At 45.3% G+C, this 22,237-nt stretch overlaps 1 protein-coding gene across 5 annotated transcripts in view; it reads left to right on the top strand.

The window, feature by feature from the left end:
* thrb (thyroid hormone receptor beta) overlaps positions 1–22,237 on the top strand; it is a 113,708-nt gene that overhangs the window by 46,043 nt on the left and 45,428 nt on the right. For 4 of the 5 annotated variants that reach the window (XM_061966828.2, XM_061966829.2, XM_061966831.2 and 1 more), the window contains 2 exons: positions 11,066–11,130; positions 21,774–21,824. In XM_061966828.2, coding sequence (XP_061822812.1) covers positions 11,124–11,130; positions 21,774–21,824 — 58 coding nt within the window. In that variant the 5' untranslated portion in view covers positions 11,066–11,123. The remainder of the gene's footprint in view (positions 1–11,065; positions 11,131–21,773; positions 21,825–22,237) is intronic. The other variant, XM_061966830.2, reaches the window with a different exon arrangement.

The following is a 22,237-nucleotide window of genomic DNA, read 5'->3' as shown; positions in this document are numbered from 1 at the left end:
GTAAAATCCGTTCTTCAGTTAGTAAAATCCAGTTCTGACAGTATCTGCAAAAGTCATGTTCACACTTTGTGCCTCTTTGAGGGACTAAAAGATCATGATGCTCATTAGTCTCGATGCCTTTGCAACGGGTGAAGCAAAGCCAAAAAGAGTAAAAAAGTAGCAAAAGAAAATATGATGATTCACATGCAGCACAGAACAGGTATATCTGAGTTTATATTTGATCCTGAAGTAGACAATGTGTGTCGTTACGCGTAAACAGAATCTGAATTGAAGCTTGTCACAGCAGCACAGCGAAAAAACACATCAACATCAGGACTAGTCGTGGTCCAAGACAGCAGGAAAATAATTCCCAGCACCAGAACCAGAAGAAAGAAGTGCCCTTCTCAATTCATGGTCCAGGCAGATGTATCAATGCGGTAGTCGGCTCCAGGGTTCCCGGGCCAGTCAGATGGATTGATGCGGCGGTCCCCTACAGATCATCATGAAAAGCAGGCCACAACGCTGGACCAAACCAGGACTCAGGACGCAGTGGCCCTCAGGCGCCAGTTAGACAGAGCCCCGGAGGGAAAGGACCCTAGAACGCAGCATCCACAGCAGGTCCCAAACTGGATGGATAGGAACCAGCCGGCTGCCATATCAGTGATTACTTCCGAGTGGAGTAGTCACATTAATTAAATGACGCACACAAATATAGTTGGGAGTAGGTGTGTCCTGAGACAACATTTTCACTTCCAATGCAGAGATATTAGAGCCTTTGTTATGATCCGTTGTCTGGATCATAGTTTGTTTACGTTTTGGTCTCTGCTTATTGGCCGCCGCCACCTGACTCGTCCCCGGTGGATTCGGGGACACTTGGCCTGGCGACCAACCACCAACTCCTCCCTCCGCCCTTCTCTGACTTTTGAACTATATGAGTTTTTTTCTAGGGACATCTGGAATTTGTCCTTTAAGGGGGGGTAATGTTATGATCCGTTGCCCGGATCATAGTTTGTTTACGTTTTGGTCTCTGGTAGGCTTAGTTCTGTTTCAGCACCCCTGTTTTGTGTTAATCAAATAAAATGACTCAAACAGAAAACAATGGTAGGTATGAACAACTATAACCTATTTATTATTAAACAGAGCAAAACTATTATCACCATCTGGAATGGACTTATGCTGTCTCCAGTTAAAGTGGCGTGAGAGGGGAAGCGTGGTAATTGAGATGCACAAGTAAGAAACGCTCCCATTGTTTTCTCAAAAAAGCCGTTCAAAAGACTCCACATGTTAACTAACATCACATCTTCACCAATGAAATGCGTCCCATTAAAATCCACCCGTTGAGATCTGAGTCCAATTCTCCATTGCAACATCTGTGTGGAGTTTACATACTTTCGTTTCTTCCTTCTAAGGCGGATTTAGCATTTTATTTGGGCTTTCAATCAATTCACAATTTAAAATTGTGGTTTATTTCAATAATGATTGTAGTTAACTCACATTGTGATTTTTATGTTCTGCTTATGTTAAAGAGATATATTTTGTTTCATAGTAAAGCAGTAATAGACTATTCCAGACTGTTCCTTAGCAAGCATGCTGTACATAAACTACTGAACCATTGCCGTTTTGCGCGCTTTAAACATGTGGTTATTTTTATATTGTAATAAATGATCCAGAAGAAACTCACAGAGAAAAATAAAATAGTAAATAACACTGTTAAAACACATTTGCTAACTTATTTGTTTATCTTTATACTTCACCTTTTACTGTTTCTTTCTTTTTTTTGGTGTCCTTTTTTTCGTCACGTGTGTGTTAATATTGATATAGTGTACTAACTAACTGGGCCAAAAACGCCCAAAATGTGATTGTTCTACTGTAATAATTTATAACATGTGTATTGAATTTTTCTTATAACTTAACATTCAAATATAGAATAAATATCTTTTTAAACTAATGTCGAAAAAAAAAAAATCAGTGGAGATTTTGATTGGCTTGCTAGCTGTGCTGTGAACCTCTGGCCTGGGATTTATTGAAGCTAGAAAGTGAGCATAATACCTAAAGAATGTGTCAAATACGAAGTTATATGACTCTGAGGTGTACGGCTGCAAAAGTGAAAGCATTAGCATTTAGTTATGACTTTAGAGGTGAAGGGCTACAAAATTAGCGAATCAAATAAAAAAATGTAGCACGTCATATCAGTTTACAATTCCGCCCGCGGAACGTCTCATATCAGATTACAATCCCGCCCGCGGAACGTCTCAAGGATAGTGTTTGTCGACAATAAATTTGAGCTGTTAAAACTATGTGACTGATTGAAGAGGAGGGTTATTACTGTAGCACTGCACACAATGGTAGCTGTGCATCAAATCAATATATAGGTACAATTCAGACAGCCTTTCCCACCCATGGTCTAGTTCAGGGGTCGGCAACCCGCGGCTCCGGAGCCGCATGCAGCTCTTTGATCACTCTGATGCGGCTCAGCTGCATACTTGCCGACCCCCCCGATTTTACCGGGAGGTTTCCGGATTTCAGTGCCTCTCCCGGATATCTCCCGGGGTAAACATTCTTCGATTTTCACCCGGACAACATTATTGAGGGCATGCTGTGATGGCACTGACTTAAACGTCCTCTACAACATGTCGTCACGCCCGCTTTTACACCAAGCTATCTGCGTGCCAGCCTGTTCACATGTAGCATGCGACCTCTGCTTATACACGTATGTGACTGCAAGGCATACTTGGTCAACAGCCATACAGGTTACACTGAGGGTTGTGATATAAACAACTTTAACACTCTTACTAATATGCGCCACATTGTGAACCCACACCAAACAAGAATGACAAACACATTTCGGGAGAACATCCGCACTGTAACACAACATAAACACAACAGAACAAATACCCAGAATCCCATGAATCCCTAATTCTTCCAGGCTACATTATACACCCCCGCTACCACCAAACCCCCCCAACCCCCAACCCCGCCCACCTCAACCGATGCACGGAGAGCGAGGGGGGGGGGGGGGGGTTTGTTGGTAGCGGGGGTGTATAATGTAGCCCGGAAGAGTTAGGGATGCATGGGATTCTCGGTATTTGTTCTGTTGTGTTTATGTCCATATCAATACTTGGTGTGATATGTGTTCTTAGTGTGGTTAGCATTTATAGTCATATAACAGATTTATGAATGTACAAATGGCCCCCTCCTCCTATTTTATTTATTCTGTTTGTATATCTTAATTCATAGCCATTTAGACAATAATCAATACCTTTATCATTGTTGAACCAGGTTTCAGTAATTGCAATAATGCTAAATTGATGAGTAAAGTATTTTCTTTGATAGCCTTAAAGTTAGTGTACATGCTTTGCCTATTAAAATGTATTATTGACAGACTATCTTCTGATTTTACACTGTTTTCATATTGTTCATGGGTAATATAATTGCAGTTTTTAACATATATAAGGAAACAATTATTATCAGGGTCTATCTCAGTAGCTGTCTCCTGTTGTGGTGTGCTCTTGATACTAACACATTTCCAGTTCCATTTGTTGATGTTGTAGGATCTTCTGTAACATGTCCATATCAATACTTTGTGTGGTCTGTGTTCTTAGTGTGGTTAGCATTGCGATGATGTAAAAGTCACAAGCTACATTGATAACAAGTACTGCATCAATGTCAATACATATCAAGATCTTCTATCATATTCACCACCAAGACGTTTTCTTCTTCCGGCGTCCCATTTAGTTTGTTGAATATATTACAGTTAGTTACCCAGGTTTGTTGAATCTTGCTTTGCTTTATAAGTTGTCGTCCGATCCTTGCGATGTCAGCATTTTTCTTTGTCAAGTGTTCATTCATGAAAACATTTCTACCTTTCAGTTTGCGTCCTTGTTTCAGTAGTGCCATTTTCTTTTTCCCATTGGTAAACCTCATGATGACAACTGGTGGTCTCTCGTTCTTCGTGGACAGTGGGTGACACGCCTCAATATGCTCCAGGTCCATCTCCATCTCACTGCTCTGGAGATAGGAAGCCACCTGCTGCTCCACCGACTGTGTCTCTTGGTCGCTGGGCTCCTTTCTGTCCGCAGCTACCGCTCGCACGGCCTGATTTTGATGCCGGTGATGATCACATCATTCACGCGGGAGTAGTGCTCCAGCTCGTCCACTCGCCGCTCTAGTTCCACAATGCGCCGGGCCTTTGCCGCGTTCTGGAGGCGTAGTTGTTTCACCTCCTCCAGTAGCCTCAGAAGCTGCTCCTACTGCGCTCTAACGGCAGTCACATCGCCGCACAGGTAGTGGAGAGTTAGCTTCATCTCCTTAAACTCCTCTAATGTCGGGCCTTTCCTCGGTAGAGGTTGGCTTGGCTCCAAGTTCCACATTTACACCGTGACCAAGTCACGCCGACTTCACTCTCTCGGCTTTCGTCTGCTCCGTTTCACCCTTTCCTTCGTGCTCGCTTCTACAACCAGCAGTTCATCCTCCGTATATTCAACTTAAAAAAGATAAGGTTGGTAATCCTCACTTGTCCAAGAATAGCCATATTTGTCTCCTAATACTAAGTCTGCCATGATTAGGAAACACAAGAGTTTGTTTCCGAAAGTAGGAACACATGTTTGTTGCCAGAAGTCCAAAGTGTGCTGCAATGGAAAGGAAAATAAATGTGCTGGCAATGCTTAAAATGACCAAAATATGGTAAATATTGTTTATATTACATACGAAGACCTCCATGACGAATAAAAATAAAGGACCCAGATTTCCCTCGCCCGGACGCGGGTCACCGGGGCCCCCCTCTGGAGCCAGGCCCGGAGGTGGGGCACGATGGCGAGCGCCTGGTGGCCGGGCCTGTCCCCATGGGGCCCGGCCGGGCACCGCCCGAAGAGGCAACGTGGGTCCCCCCTCCAATGGGCTCACCACCCATAGCAGGGGCCATAGAGGTCGGGTGCATTGTGAGCTGGGCGGCAGCCGACGGCAGGGCACTTGGCGGTCCGATCCTCGGCTACAGAAGCTAGCTCTTGGGACGTGGAACGTCACCTCGCTGGGGGGGAAGGAGCCTGAGCTAGTGCGCGAGGTTGAGAAGTTCCGGCTAGATATAGTCGGACTCACTTCGACGCACAGCAAGGGCTCTGGAACCAGTTCTCTCGAGAGGGGCTGGACTCTCTTCCACTCTGGCGTTGCCGGCAATGAGAGGCGACGGGCTGGGGTGGCAATTCTTGTTTCCCCCCGGCTCAGAGCCTGCACGTTGGAGTTCAACCCGGTGGACGAGAGGGTAGTTTCCCTCCGCCTTCGGGTGGGGGGACGGGTCCTGACTGTGGTTTGCGCTTACGCGCCAAACCGCAGCTCAGAGTACCCACCCTTTTTGGATTCGCTCGAGGGAGTACTTGAGAGTGCTCCCCCGGGTGATTCCCTCGTTCTACTGGGGGACTTCAATGCTCATGTTGGCAGCGACAGTGAAACCTGGAGAGGCGTGATTGGGAAGAATGGCCGCCCGGATCTGAACCCGAGTGGTGTTCTGTTATTGGACTTTTGTGCCCGTCACAGATTGTCCATAATGAACACCATGTTCGACCATAAGGGTGTCCATATGTGCACTTGGCACCAGGACACCCTAGGCCGCAGTTCCATGATCGACTTTGTAGTTGTGTCATCGGATTTGCGGCCTCATGTTTTGGACACTCGTGTGAAGAGAGGGGCGGAGCTTTCAACTGATCACCACCTGGTGGTGAGTTGGCTGCAATGGTAGGGGAGGATGCCGGACAGACCTGGCAGGCCCAAACGCATTGTGAGGGTTTGCTGGGAACGTCTGGCAGAGTCTCCTGTCAGAGAGAGTTTCAATTCCCACCTCCGGAAGAACTTTGAACATGTCACGATGGAGGTGCTGGACATTGAGTCCGAGTGGACCATGTTCCGCACCTCTATTGTCGAGGCAGCTGATTGGAGCTGTGGCCGCAAGGTAGTTGGTGCCTGTCGTGGCGGTAATCCTAGAACCCGTTGGTGGACACCGGCGGTGAGGGATGCCGTCAAGCTGAAGAAGGAGTCCTATCGGGTTCTTTTGGCTCATAGGACTCCTGAGGCAGCGGACAAGTACCGACAGGCCAAGCGGTGTGCGGCTTCAGCGGTTGCGGAGGCAAAAACTCGGACATGGGAGGAGTTCGGGGAAGCCATGGAAAACGACTTCCGGACGGCTTCGAAGCGATTCTGGACCACCATCCGCCGCCTCAGGAAGGGGAAGCAGTGCACTATCAACACCGTGTATGGTGAGGATGGTGTTCTGCTGACCTCGACTGCGGATGTTGTGGATCGGTGGAGGGAATACTTCGAAGACCTCCTCAATCCCACCAACACGTCTTCCTATGAGGAAGCAGTGCCTGGGGAATCTGTGGTGGGCTCTTCTATTTCTGGGGCTGAGGTTGCTGAGGTAGTTAAAAAGCTCCTCGGTGGCAAGGCCCCGGGGGTGGATGAGATCCGCCCGGAGTTCCTTAAGGCTCTGGATGCTGTGGGGCTGTCTTGGTTGACAAGACTCTGCAGCATCGCGTGGACATCGGGGGCGGTACCTCTGGATTGGCAGACCGGGGTGGTGGTTCCTCTCTTTAAGAAGGGGAACCGGAGGGCGTGTTCTAACTATCGTGGGATCACACTCCTCAGCCTTCCCGGTAAGGTCTATTCAGGTGTACTGGAGAGGAGGCTACGTCGGATAGTCGAACCTCGGATTCAGGAGGAACAGTGTGGTTTTCGTCCTGGTCGTGGAACTGTGGACCAGCTCTATACTCTCGGCAGGGTCCTTGAGGGTGCATGGGAGTTTGCCCAACCAGTCTACATGTGTTTAGTGGACTTGGAGAAGGCATTCGACCGTGTCCCTCGGGAAGTCCTGTGGGGAGTGCTCAGAGAGTATGGGGTATCGGACTGTCTGATTTTGGCGGTCCGCTCCCTGTATGATCATTGTCAGAGCTTGGTCCGCATTGCCGGCAGTAAGTCGGACACGTTTCCAGTGAGGGTTGGACTCCGCCAAGGCTGCCCTTTGTCACCGATTCTGTTCATAACTTTTATGGACAGAATTTCTAGGCGCAGTCAAGGCGTTGAGGGGATCTGGTTTGGTGGCTGCAGGATTAGGTCTCTGCTTTTTGCAGATGATGTGGTCCTGATGGCTTCATCTGGCCAGGATCTTCAGCTCTCGCTGGATCGGTTCGCAGTCGAGTGTGAAGCGACTGGGATGAGAATCAGCACCTCCAAGTCCGAGTCCATGGTTCTCGCCCGGAAAAGGGTGGAATGCCATCTTCGGGTTGGGGAGGAGACCCTGCCCCAAGTGGAGGAGTTCAAGTACCTCGGAGTCTTGTTCACGAGTGAGGGAAGAGTGGATCGTGAGATCGACAGGCGGATCGGTGCGGCATCTTCAGTAATGCGGACGCTGTATCGATCCGTTGTGGTGAAGAAGGAGCTGAGCCGGAAGGGCGGCATGGCGTAGTGGGTAGAGCAACCGTGCCAGAAATCTGAGGGTTGCAGGTTCGCTCCCCGCCTCTTACCATCCAAAAATCGCTGCCGTTGTGTCCTTGGGCGGGACACTTCACCCTTTGCCCCCGGTGCCACTCACACCGGTGAGATGAATGATAGGTGGTGGTCGGAGGGGCCGTTGGCGCAAATTGCAGCCACGCTTCCGTCAGTCTACCCCAGGGCAGCTGTGGCTATGAAAGTAGCTTACCACCACCAGGTGTGAATGATTGATGGGTTCTACATGTAAAGCGACTTTGGGTACTTAGAAAAGCGCGCGCGTGATGGCTGTCGGGGCTGACGAACTGTGTATATGTATGTATATGTGTGTGTATGTATGTATGTTTATATATGTGTATGTGTACATATGTGTATGTATATGTATATATGTGTATGTGTGGGTATGTATACGTGTATGTGTGTATGTGTATGTATATATGTATGTATGTATGTATATTTCTGGGGGTACGCTCTGGGCCTGCCTGTCAGACGGGGGTCGACGCCACAGGCTACTGCATCCGAACTGCGTGTCTGGAGCTCCTGGGTCCCGCTGTCCATCCCTTCCGGGTGCCCGTCTTGGTTGGGGCCTGTTGGGCCTAGTCCCTGCGTCTATTGTGGTAGCTTGGTGCTGCAAGGTATTCCGAGGTGCTGCGAGTCGGCCAGTTGCTGGGGTAGTGACCTTGTTTGTCAGCATGTCTGTGATCTTCTTTTAATTCTTTTTTTTTTTAATTAATTAATTTATTTATTTATTTATTTATTTATTTTTTAATATATTTTATTAATATTATTTTTTAATTTTCCCCTCCCTCAGGGGGGGGGCTCGGCGGGGCGGTTGCTGGTTGTTCCATCTCCATCGTTGGGGTCCCTGCGGGTGGGGTGGGTGGTTCCCGTGGCCCTGTGCCTGGGTGGTCCTGCGGCGGCCGGTTTGGGTGGGGTGGCCGGGGGCTGGCCTCGCCGCGCTCTCCGGGGGTGGGGGGTGGGCTCGTGGGGGCCCGGTTGCCGGTGGGGCGGGGGCGGTCTTCCCGTCCGGTTGCGGGGAGTCTCTGGGTCCCTCGGGCGGGGCGTCTCGCCTTTCTGCCCGTGTGGGGTGTGGTCTCTCGCTGGCTTGGGGTCTGGCGGTCCCCTGCTTTTCTCGTGCCCTGTCCTCTGCCGGGTGCGTCTGTCTGCGGCCTGCTGCTGGCCCTTGTGGGCGGTACGGTGGGTCGGGCTCTGGGGTTCCTGTCGCTGGCCGGCTTGGCTGCGTGGGGGCGGTGGTCCCTGGTTCCCTGGGCACCACGCCTCCTGTTTGTGGGTTGGGCTATCGGGGGTGATGGGGCCGTGCTCTGGCTCCCACGCACTCTGGGAGTCGAATGTATTGTACATGCAAATTCACATATGCTCACATACGTACATAGGTACCTACGCTCCCACATACATACACAAATACAGTACATATTTACCTACCTAATGTTCGTACATCCACACGCACATTCAATATACAAACATACACATACACATACTGTACATATACATTCACTGTACAAACACATATACACATTCTGTACATATACATTCATTGTACAAACACATATACACATTCTGTACATATACAAGTACATATGCATACTTACACTCATGCACATAATCACGTTTCATCAAACATATATTAACGTTGTTGCCCTAGGGTAAACTGGGTGTAACACATGGCACACTGACAAAGCTTAACCTATTGTGACTATAACAATCTTCAAGGTTAATGTAGGTTGCTTCTCTTTCTCCCCCTCCATTTTTCTGCATTCTTTCGTATCTCAAGTTATCATTACGTATATGTATTGTTGCATTTAAACAACTGTATTGTTGATAATAAAGGTAAATTATTGGTATTGTTCATTATCAATAGCGCTATTTCTATTGGTATTTGTATTGATCCATTTGTAGTGTAATAATGCTCATTGTTATTTCTGTATTATTTTTTATTTTTCGCTAACTGCTTATTTGCTATTACTTTTACCATCATATTTGTACATGTCATATTTGCTGATGTTGCTCTATTGTTGTTGTTGTTGTTGTTGTTGTTGTTTGCTGTTGTTGTTTTTGTCTCTCTGTCTAATCCCCCTCTTGTCCCCACAATTTCCCCCTCTGTCTTCTTTTTTTTTCTCTTTCTATCCCCTCCTGCTCCGGCCCGGCTGCACTAAATGATAATATAAATACATTTAATAAAGTCAAATACAAATAAGGCAACAAGAGAAGTATCCTACACTTCTCTTTTGTAAAGTAAATCTGAACAGCCGACATGGGCATCTACATCAACTATATGATTTGCCTGAGAAGCTGGACAGGACATTTAAAAAAAAAAAAAAAAAAAAAAAAAAAAAAAAAAAAAAAAAGAAAAGCGCTATATAAATCCCAGTTATTATTATTATTATTATTAATTTACCGGTCGATCTACGTTCCCATCCTCACCTATGGTCATGAGCTTTGGGTTATGACCGAAAGGACAAGATCACGGGTACAAGCGGCCGAAATGAGTTTCCTCCGCCGGGTGGCAGGGCTCTCCCTTAGAGATAGGGTGAGAAGCTCTGTCATCCGGGGGGGAGCTCAAAGTAAAGCCGCTGCTCCTCCACATCGAGAGGAGCCAGATGAGGTGGTTCGGGCATCTGGTCAGGATGCCACCCGATCGCCTCCCTCGGGAGGTGTTTAGGGCACGTCCGACCGGTAGGAGGCCACGGGGAAGACCCAGGACACGCTGGGAAGACTATGTCTCCCGCCTGGCCTGGGAACGCCTCGGGGTCCCCCGGGAGGAGCTGGACGAAGTGGCTGGGGAGAGGGAAGTCTGGGCTTCCCTGCTTAGGCTGCTGCCCCCGCGACCCGACCTCGGATAAGCGGAAGAAGATGGATGGATGGATGGATTGTTTTGAATGTGCCTGTTACTACATTATATATGGACTTGCAGTGTGTATATAAAACAATGAAACCATTAGCCGCTTCTTTCAAGCGTTTTTCTTATCTTTCCCCCAAAAAAGCAGTTGCCCTTAAAATCATTGTGATCGCGGCTCCTGTGTGAAAGCATCTGTTTCTACGTGATTAGTGCACACACACACACACACTGAGTTAAGCACAATATAGAATAAATAATAAGAAAGAAACAGTTTTTTTCTTAAAATTTCAACTACAAGTTACAATAACGTTCCTTTAGCCAGTTCTGAAGTTTGTGTAGTGACTGAATTTATTTTGATGCTTTTGGCGAACCATCAGATCAAAGTTTGGCGCCATGCCAAGCCCACATTCTGTCATAAGCCAAATAATTTTGCAATTTATCATCGCCCATCAGACTTGTATCTGTCTCTGATCAGTTAAAGTGCAATAATGAACGTTTGATTGGGGATGTCAAGAAGCAGTTTTCGCCGCCAGGTTCCGGCCACTACGAATAGTCATGAACCGGTACTCACCCATCTGGCACTTCAGGGTGGGTCCTGAGATGGCTTTGGACACCGGGACTTGCACATATTGGAGCAGCGTGGGGTGTGATCAAAGCATAGCAGCTTTTAGACTCATTAGCAGCTGCTTCATTATGTAGGATGTTTTAGGGTGATGTGTTCTTGGAATCTAATATTTGTGTTGTCTTCGTTTTCAGCCAGGTTGGTGCCTGAGTCGCCCTGAAGATGAAGTTTTGTCCTTGAATCCCCATCAGTATGTCAGGTAAGACTCATATCCAAACACAAACACAATCACAGACCATAGGGGGCGCACCAGATTCTAAGGCGCACTGCCAATGAGCGGGTCTATTTTCATACAAAAAGTGCATCGAAGGGGTTATATTATGATTTTTTTCTACATATAAAACACTTCCTTGTGGTCTACATCAGTGGTCACTTTTCGTAACTGCAGACCGGTCAACGCTTGAAAATTAGTCCCACGGACCGGGGGGGAACAACCCTTTTTTGTCATAAAAAAATACAATCATGTGTGCTTAGGGACTGTATCCCTGCAGACTGTATTGGGCTATATTGATATATAATGTAGGAACCAGAAATATTAATAACAGAGAGAAACAACCCTTTTGTGCGAATGAGTGTAAATGGGGCAGGAAGGTTTTTTGGGTTGGTGCACTAATTGTAAGTGTATCTTGTGTTTTTTATGTTGATTTAATAAAAAAATTTTTTTTAAAAATAAAAATTATTTTCATTTTATTTTATTTTTTTAATTCTTGTGCGGCCCGATACCAATCGATCCACGGACCGGTACCAGGCCGCGGCCCGGTGGTTGGGGACCACTGGTCTACAAAACATGCAATGTTAAAAAATACTGTGGTAATATTTTTTTTAACTATCCTTTTTAATCACATGTTTATCTTCTCTATGACTTCTATTAACTGTATTTAGTCAACGAAATACATTTTCAATCAAAGTATTTTCTTATATTCATGTGTATTTATCCTTAATGAAATGAACATAAAGCATTTTGGACTTTCTATGAGCACCCAGCAATTGCTTAGTGTGGTTTTAACTCAACATACATACAGGGAAAAATACAACATGTATCACAGTCTAATACATGAATTAGCAACGGTGTGGGAGCACAGTGTACTCGTATTAATATTTCAATGGACACACGCATTACATGACAACCGGACCTGTTTTTGCTATAGGCAATGTGGGCGACCGCCTAGGGCGCAATCTCAGTGAGGGCGAACGCATAAGAAAAAAAAAAATTCAAAACAGAACTCGCCAGTTTTCGAGACTACCTCTGCTCATTTCCATTAGTGGCACTTTTGATCTGCGATGAGGTGGCGACTTGTCCAGGGTGTACCCCGCCTTCCGCCCGATTGTAGCTGAGATAGGCTCCAGCGCCCCCCGCGACCCCGAAGGGAATTAGCGGTAGAAAATGGATGGATGGATGGATGGCACTTTTGATATAGAGAAGGCGGCACATTTGCTCCAAGTTAAGGGTGGTTATTTGCCTGCCTGTCTTTCTAAAACAGAGGCGTTAATATTTTGCGTTTTCCGAGGGAGCAACTTGCGACTGCAGATGTCGACAAGGAGGAGGGGTTGAGGGACAGTCTGATCCCAGACCAGTGAAGCCACACAACACAAACTGCTTTCAAATAAATTGAATTCCATTCCTAAAATTAATATATACTTACTTGTAATTAATAGGGTTACGTGAAAAATGGGGGGAAAAAATATCTGCAGTCATCTACGTGACTCACGTGACTATTGTTCACAATCATTATGAGAGACAATAAGACATACGTTTTTATTCCCTTTTATAACACATAAAAACCAGCTTGTTTTCGGTGGCTGGCAATGCTGCTAATGGGAGAAATCAATTAAGTTAAAGTCCCAACGATTGTCACACACACTAGGTGTGGTGAAATGTGTCCTCTGCATTTGACCCATCCCCATGTTCACCCCCTGGGAGGTGAGGTGAGCAGCAGCGGTGGCCGCGCTCGGGAATCATTTGGTGATTTAACCCCCAATTCCAACCCTTGATGCTAAGTGCCAAGCAGGGAGGCTGTGGGTCCCATTTTGTTGTGAGCAAACTGTGGTGCTGAATTTCCCCCAGGAATCAATAAAGTACTTTCTATTCTATTCTCTTTTCTGTAGTAATTGGTATGACTCGACCGGGGTTTGAACTCACAACCTCCCAGTGTCAGGGCGGACACTCTAACCGCAAGGCCACTGAGCTGGTCAATTCAACCTCTAAATCAATTTAAAAAAAATGCATTCAAAAACGGTCAACAACACTTCACTTACGTTCCGTAACCTGTATAGTAATCAAACTGTAGCAACGTTGTTATTGTAAGAGCAAACACTTTTTGTAGCGTAGTAACACATTAGCGTGCTACGGTATTAGCCGTAAAAGCTAACTATGGCAAGAAATAAGCTAGCTTCTACGTCAGCAAAATACGTGTTTGAGTTTGTAATGCACAACACAATGCGATAGAACAGGGGTGTCAAACTCAAATACAGAATTTTAAACTGAACAAAGCCGCGGGCCAAGGTTGAACAAATTAACCTTTTTGATAGGGACCCAAAGAAGTTTTGCATTAAATATTGAACAAGCAAAGCTTATATAACTTTATAGTGACATGCAAAATCGAGTTTCAAATAATAATAATTAAAAAATATCAATGGCATATCAAATACAATTTAAATAAACATTGAATGCCTCTTTTCTATTTGCAGCCTTCTAAGGTAAATATCAACATTAACTTTTTCCACAGGCTAATAAATTTGAAAATAAAATAATGAATAAACCAACCATTCTGGACTTTAAACTAGTCAGTTTGCAACACACTGATCTAATCTGATGTGCCCAAGCCAGATACCTGGCATCTTTTCTTGGATGTTAGTTCATTAATGTCGGGGCTCAGGCTTTGAGCTGAGGCAACCTTCATCATCAAACAAAGGTGTTCATCAGTCATTATATCTCATATTCCACAGTCTTGGAGGCGTGCCTTACCAGCACTGCTTTTAACGTCCTCTACGAGCTGTCGTCACATCCGCTTTTCATCCCTTCTAACAACGTGCCGGCCCAGTCACAAGATATGAGCGGCTTCTGTACGCACACATACGCGAATGCAAGGCATACTTGATCAACAGCGATACAGTTTACACTGAGAGTGGCCGTATAAGCAACTTTAACATTGTTAGAAGTATACGCCACACTGTGAATCCACACCAAACAAGAATGACAAACACATTTTGGGAGAACATCCGCACCGTAACACAACATAAACACAACAGAACAAATACCCAGAACCCTTTGCAGCACTAACTCTTCCGGGACGCTACAAAATCCCCCCCCCCCATACACACACACACACCTTGTAGCGTCCCGGAAGAGTTAGTGCTGCAAAGGGTTCTGGGTATTTGTTCTGTTGTGTTTATGTTGTGTTACGGTGCGGATGTTCTCCCAAAATGTGTTTGTCATTCTTGTTTGGTGTGGATTCACAGTGTGGCGTATATTTCTAACAATGTTAAAAAAATTTATACGGGCACCCTCAGTGTAACCTGTATCGCTGAAGATCAAGTATACATTGCATTCACTTCTGTGTGTGTGCAAAAGCCGCACATATAATATGACTAGGCCAGCAGTCGTTGGACTGGACGAAAAGGCGACATGACAATTTCCGGGAGGGGCCCTGAAAATTGGGAGTCTCCCGGGAGGGTTGGCAAGTATGAGAATTAGTGGTGAATGCGGTGTTACCGTGGTACCGCCGCTGTACATAATCGGCGGGCCAGCTCTAGTGTTAATTTGATATTGCCTCAAGGGCCAAGTGAAATTACACGGCGGGCCAGAGTTTGACACCCATGCGATAGAACATCAATTTGTACTGACTGAAAGACATGAACAATCATATTACAGTGTCTGTAAAGTACTAACCCACATTTCATGTTTTGTTTGTACATAGTAGGGATGGGCGATACCACATTTTTAGGATTCGATACGATACCGATACTTTTTCTTGCATTTTCATCGATACCGATACCGATACCATTAATTTCTTATTGGCAATTTTTGTCAGTCAAAAATATTATTACTATTGTTATTATTTAAGACAAATCACAAGACAAAAACAGACCATTTATACCACATTTATTATGGTCAATATATAATAAAAGTACAATTAAAATAAATAACATAAATATGTAAAATAAATTAAATATAAACAAAAATATACACATTTTCACTACCTGGATACACTTGGCTTTTTTGCAGACTTTCGTGCAGGGTCTTCTGCCGGGCTGCGGGTGGCGGTGCAGGTTCTTTCACAGCAGCGTGAGCCTGTCTTTTTACCAGCTCACTGTGGCTCTCAGGGTGTGTGGTCTTCATATGTTTAAATAAATTGCTGGTGTTACTGCTGTGTGGCACTTGTTTGTCACACAGTTCGCACCGTGCCATGGTTTTGTCTACTGGTGAAAAATAACACCACACCACGCTTCGTTTCTTGTCTGCCATTATCGCGTCTCTGGCTTTTCCATTCCTCCGGCTCCCGCATCCGTGGCCGTGCTGACCTCGTGGCCTGGCTGCATCGCTGTCGGCTGGCTGTGTGTGTGTTGCACGTTGACGACGCTCATTCGCTGTCTCCTGTGACGTGACTGGTCCAGCTTTATACTCTGCCAGGTACAGGGGTGTCCCAGCACATAGTAAGTTATAAGTAAGTAATCAAAAACATCTGAAAGTGATGCTTGCACCCCCCACACGCCGTTTTTTGGTTTATATCGATACTTTTTTCAGAAAAGTGATGCCAAATGAGTAGTGACTCACTTGATGGGCAGGTGTTCGTCTGGTCCAGCTGGCCCGGGACATTTCCTATTGATTTTGGGTAAGCACGCCATTTATGTCGAAATAGCATGGCTTCAAATTCCACATTTGCAGCTTTGAGTCGATTTCACCTCACTCTATCGGCTTCTGTCTGCTCCATCGTTTTGTGGCGAAGTTGGTAGAGTGGCCGTGCCAGCAATCGGAGGGTTGCTGGTTACTGGGGTTCAATCCCCACCTTCTACCATCCTAGTCACGTCCGTTGTGTCCTTGGGCAAGACACTTCACCCTTGCTCCTGATGGGTGCTGGTTAGCGCCTTGCATGGCAGCTCCCGCCATCAGTGTGTGAATGTGTGTGTGAATGGGTGAATGTCGAAATAGTGTCAAAGCGCTTTGAGTACCTTGAAGGTAGAAAAGCGCTATACAAGTATAACCCATTTATCATTTATCATTCTTCATGCTCTCTTCTAGAAGAAGTAGTTCATCCTCTGTATATTTAGCTTTAAAAAGATAAGGTTGTGAATCCTCATTTGTCCCAAAATAGTGGTCTTCGTTGTCTGTTACCAAGTCTGCCATGATTAAAAAACACACATTTGTGTTTGATTTCGGAAGTAGGAACACAAGTTGTTGCCAGAAGTCAGAGGTGCGCTGCTACCCGCACCTTTCAAGCGTTTTTTTTATCATCTATAAAATCCTAAAAAAAAAAAAAAAACACCTGTGTTCTTGTCTCTCATAATGATTGTGAATGATAGGCAAAATTCCCCAAAAAGTGCCGTTCCCCTTTAATTATCTGCAGTTTCTCTATGTGCAGAACGGTTGTGATGTCATAACTGGAACTGTTCAATTGTTATTAGGATGATGCAAAACAAAACTTGTATGTAAAATACAAACGTTTGTACAAAATAGTTTACTGCAGTAATGTGTCTGTTTTGTGACAGTTGGAGAATCTTTATGTGGCTCAACAGTTTGTGTTGGTGGATTATCAGAGGGTAAGAAGTCACATGGCAACAGGAGGTTCCTGTGCACCACTTTCTCTCTTCCTTGGCCGTTTTCAGAACTGATCCGATACACTGGACTGTCATTCACTTTCTTCTCCTTCGCTGTGGAGATGTGGTCCTCCCAGTAGTACTAGTCTCTAGGACTAGGAGTGAGATGTCGGAGGAGGACTCTAACTCAATATTTCAGATCTTTATCGTTCACTCTCTTGTCGTAGTAGACTACTTCGAGCAGCTTCTTCTGTAGCGGTTTTAGAAGCTACTGTGTAGGCCTCCTTCATTCTTTTCTTCCACCAACTGGCATAGTCATCATAGTCCACAAGTAAATCCTCCCTCTTAAAATCAAAGAGCAGGTCCATAGGAAGGTTGTTGAACGCCCGAAGATGAGGTAATATGGGGCATAATTGCCTCACTCATTATACAGTTGTACGCATGAACAACTTTAGACTGACTGTTGGAGCCAAATTTCCTTATTTGTTTATATTGTTTTTATTTTTTTTTCTCTAAATGATTGCTGCCCTCTGTTCATGTTAAATTTCCTTTTCGGCAGATTGCTCCGCCCACTTCCTCTTGAGAACCAGGAAGTGTTGACAGGGATGGGACCGTTGCTATGGTGGGGTTGCCATGGTGGGGTTGCCATGGTAACCTCATTTAATTGGGTTCAGCTGGGAGCACTCGGGGGCAATTGTATGGAGGACACAAACAGTTTTCGACCGTGCCGTGCGTGGTCAGGTCTCGCTGCTGTGACAATGTACAATTCAAGGTCAGCATACTAAAAATGACATTATGTTCTATAGTTTAAAATAAATGGATTGTCATATCCAAACATATTTCCACAGTACTGGACATTGAATCATTTGCACGCGTCAAACTAAGTCAACACAGTCGCCCTCAGTATCAGCTTAAAGGTAAAGACTATACATTAAGTCGAAAACTTTAGTCTTCGTTCGTTTTGGAAAAGGACTAAGAATTGAATGTAAGCTAAGACACACAGTGGTCACTTCTTTAGGGACGGGAAGTAGTCAGACTGCATGTCAGGAACTAATGAAGAGGATCTCAAGCCCGTGTTCAACGCGCAGTGTGTGGAACTGAAGCGCACGCTGTCTGGCGGCGTTCAGCTACAGGCCGGGCTGTTTTGCCTCGTTTGGACCAGGAAACGGGAGGACAGCGGACGTGACCGGCGTTTTGGGCCAGCAGCAACGCAGCGGCAGTCAGACCGAAGACGCCGTGCTGATCCCAGCCGTTCGAACAACAGCCACGGCGGCCGCGGCCCTCGCCGTTTGGAGCGATAGCTGAGCAGCGCTTTGGAGCAACAGCTGAACAGCGCTGGGACGCGCAACGCTGTTTGAAGTTGTGTACTCTTTTCGAAGATATTGAACTTATTTTGAAGAAAATCTTTTGAAGACAAGAACAAAGTCACGAGCCGGCATCAAGTAAAGTAAAGGTACAGTATGTAGCGTGCTGCACAGGTTACTATACAGCCATATCTGGAAATGTACACTAGGGGTCAACCTAAAGAACTGGTGCGTAGCTGTCAACACATGCCCCCTGATAGAGGCTATGAGATGGCAAAGTATTTGTTGAAAAAACACTTTGGTGACCAGTACCAGATCAATCAATCAATCAATGTTTATTTATATAGCCCTAAATCACAAGTGTCTCAAAGGGCTGCACAAGCCACAACGACATCCTCGGTACAGAGCCCACATAAGGGCAAGGAAAAACTCACCCCAGTGGGACGTCAATGTGAATGACTATGAGAAACCTTGGAGAGGACCGCATATGTGGGTAACCCCTTCCCCTCTAGGGGAGACCGAATGCAATGGATGTCGAGTGGGTCTGACATAATATTGTGAGAGTCCAGTCCATAGTGGATCCAACATAATAGTAAGAGTCCAGTCCATAGTGGGGCCAGCAGGAAACCATCCCAAGCGGAGACGGGTCGGCAGCGCAGAGATGTTTTCAACCGATGCACAGGCGAGCGGTCAACCCCGGGTCCCGACTATGGACAGCCAGCATTTCATCCATGGCCACCGGACCGGTGTGTCTCCCCCTCCACAAGGGAGAGGGGGGAGCAGAGGAGAAAGGAAAAGAAATGGCAGATCAACTGGTCTAAAAAAGGGGGGCTATTTAAAGGCTAGAGTATACAAATGAGTTTTAAGATGGGACTTAAATGCTTCTACTGAGATAGCATCTCTAACTGTTACCGGGAGGGCATTCCATAGTACTGGAGCCCGAATAGAAAACGCTCTATAGCCCGCAGACTTTTTTTGGGCTCTGGGAATCACTAATAAGCCGGAGTTCTTTGAACGCAGATTTCTCGCCGGGACATATGGTACAATACAATCGGCAAGATAGGCTGGAGCTAGACCGTGTAGTATTTTATACGTAAGTAGTAAAACCTTAAAGTCGCATCTTAAGTGCACAGGAAGCCAGTGCAGGTGAGCCAGTATAGGCGTAATATGATCAAACTTTCTTGTTCTTGTCAAAAGTCTAGCAGCCGCATTTTGTACCAACTGTAATCTTTTAATGCTAGACATAGGGAGACCCGAAAATAATACGTTGCAGTAATCGAGACGAGACGTAACGAACGCATGAATAATGATCTCAGCGTCGCTAGTGAATAAAATAGAACGAATTTTAGCGATATTACGGAGATGAAAGAAGGCCGTTTTAGTAACACTCTTAATGTGTGACTCAAACGAGAGAGTTGGGTCGAAGATAATACCCAGATTCTTTACAGAGTTGCCTTGTGTAATTGTTTGGTTGTCAAATGTTAAGGTGGTATTATTAAATAAATGTCGGTGTCTAGCAGGACCGATAATCAGCATTTCCGTTTTCGTGGCGTTGAGTTGCAAGAAGTTAGCGGACATCCATTGTTTAATTTCATTAAGACACGCCTCCAGCTGACTACTATCCGGCGTGTTGGTCAGCTTTAAGGGCATGTAGAGTTGGGTGTCATCAGCATAACAGTGAAAGCTAACACCGTATTTGCGTATGATGTTGCCAGCATGTAAATGACCAACCTCATTGTCGAATCAACGGGGCTCCATGTGTACAGCGGTTGTGTTGGAAGGATGTTCCAAGGCCGACCAAGGGCGTCTAAATAAGTGTCTATTAAACATAGGGCCGGGACCCATTGTTGGGCCGTAAGCGCCCCTGAGGGGCGGCAGCATGTAAATACTAAAGAGTGCAGGGCCAAGAACCGAACCCTGAGGAACTCCGCAAGTTACCTTAACATAGTCCGAGGTCACATTATTATGGGAGACGCACTGCATCCTGTCAGTAAGATAAGAGTTAAACCACGACAAGGCTAAGTCTGACACACCAATACGTGTTTTGATACGCTCTAATAAAATATTATGATCGACGGTATCGAAAGCAGCGCTAAGATCAAGAAGCAGCAACATAGATGATGCATCAGAATCCATAGATAGACAGATAACAGCAGCTTGCATGGAGAAAGTGTTTAACTGGCCTTTGGTGAAGTCTGAAGATGTACGAGCTCTGCAAGCCTACTCACTTTTCCTTCGAGAATGTTGCACTGCCATGGAAAACATGCAGTATATGCAAGAACTTAATATGCCAGCTAACATGAAAACTGTGATCTCCACGCTGCCGTACAGGCTGCGAGAAAGCTGGAGAGTCTCTGCATGAGACATATTGGAAAACCACCATTGCAGACCTCAGTTCTCAGACATTGTTGCATTCATTGAGCGACAGGTGAAAATTGTCTCTGACCCGGTCTTTGGAGACATTCAGAATGCACCACAGAGTACATGAAGTAAACCTGTGAAAGGAATGAAATCTCAAAGTAAACCCAAATTCAAAGGTGGCAGTTTTGCCACGACCATTACTATCGAAACCCCTGAAGCGGAAGATCAAACCAGATCTAAACCTGCTCCAAAGCAAAGTGCATCTGCTCATACCACAAACGCCTGTGTTTGCTGCTCTAAAAATCATGCTCTTGACCAGTGTCCTCAGATGGCGGAGAAGACCCACAGGGAGAAGATAATTTTCATAAGACGGAAAGGAATCTGTTTTGGGTGTCTTCATGTTGGACATCTTAGCAGGCATTGTGACAAGCGCTTGACCTGCAAGGTATGCAAGCAAAACCATCCAAGTCTGCTTCATATTGGTCAGAAGGAAAGAGCAAGCAACATAAATGCAAACCAAAATAAGGCAAGGAAACTATCTGTGAGTAATGCACAAGTATCTCTTCAAACATGTGGACAAACGGTGGGCTGGTAACGGAAATGGAATTCTGGCATTTGTGTTTCTCAACTACTCTAAATATCCGTCATTTAAAACGATCTTGGATTGATACCTATCTCTTGAAAGGCAAACTTGCCGAGCCGAGATTGATATACTTGAAATTTAGGAATATGAAACTATATATCAATGTATCAATCAATCGTTACACCCCTAATAATATGTTTATTAAATAAACTGTCAATTAAATTGTCATTACTGCCACAAATAGTGGAAAAGTGTATTACAACTGAGTACCGCTGCGGCTCATACGGACCACCACTGAGAAACACATTTTTGGGCGGCCCCCTCAGGGGCGCTTACGGCCCAACAATGGGTTCCGGCCCTATGTTTAATAGACACTAATTTAGACGCCCTTGGTCGGCCTTGGAACATCCTTCCAACACAACCGCTGTACACATGGAGCCCCGGGCGGTGTACCCAACTTGCCACCCGGGAAGGAGTTCCAATATCCGGGAGTTTAATGTCCGATGATTCGACAATGAGGTTGGTCGTTGAATCAGACTCCTCCGAATGAAATAGTCAACTATTCTTAGACACCCCTAATAATATTAATAAAAAGCACCACAAATTGACAAATGACTGTTGGAGTTCGTCTTTGCTCCGGATCTGAACACAGGAAACAAACACAAGTAAAGGCAACAGAAACACATAACGCAACAAATAGTGCCTTTATACCATTTATTTACATAATAAATCAATCGAATAACACATTTATATTGTGTAAACTATAAACATACGGTGCAAAACCAAATTTTGGACTGGAAAAGTGACATTAGACAAATAAATGTGTTTGATGTGTTTCAGACTCAGCTGAAAATTACTCTCCCCGCTGGACAGATGAGGCCCTTCAAAATGGTGAGTCTTCTTTCAAAAGATGCAGACTAAGCAACCTGCAACAAATGCTTGAAGTTAATATTCATACCTGTCAACTCTCCTGTTGTCCACATCAGTATTTTTCCCGTCTTTATGCTCTTGTATTTTTACTAGGGATGTCAAAAATCATGCCTTAACTCATGCGATTAATCACAAAAATGATCACATTAATCATGTGTGAAAGCAGGTTAATCAAGCAATTTATTTTGACTGCACATGCTCCTTTACCTTAACTGTGGAAAAATGGCGTGGGCTGTTGTATGGTCAGTGATGAGGTTAAGTGCAAAGATAATGGTGGGAAAAATGATTGATTCTTCGATGCATCACAATTAGAACATGAGCAAATCATGAATCAATGGACAAATGTCTTAACATTGATTACTTATGTAGACTGA

The sequence above is a fragment of the Nerophis lumbriciformis genome, linkage group LG11 (assembly GCF_033978685.3).
Source record: "Nerophis lumbriciformis linkage group LG11, RoL_Nlum_v2.1, whole genome shotgun sequence".
NCBI classification, from domain to species: Eukaryota; Metazoa; Chordata; class Actinopteri; order Syngnathiformes; family Syngnathidae; genus Nerophis; species Nerophis lumbriciformis.
Note: the sequence above shows the minus strand (reverse complement) of the source record. Positions and strands in the feature narration are given on the sequence as shown.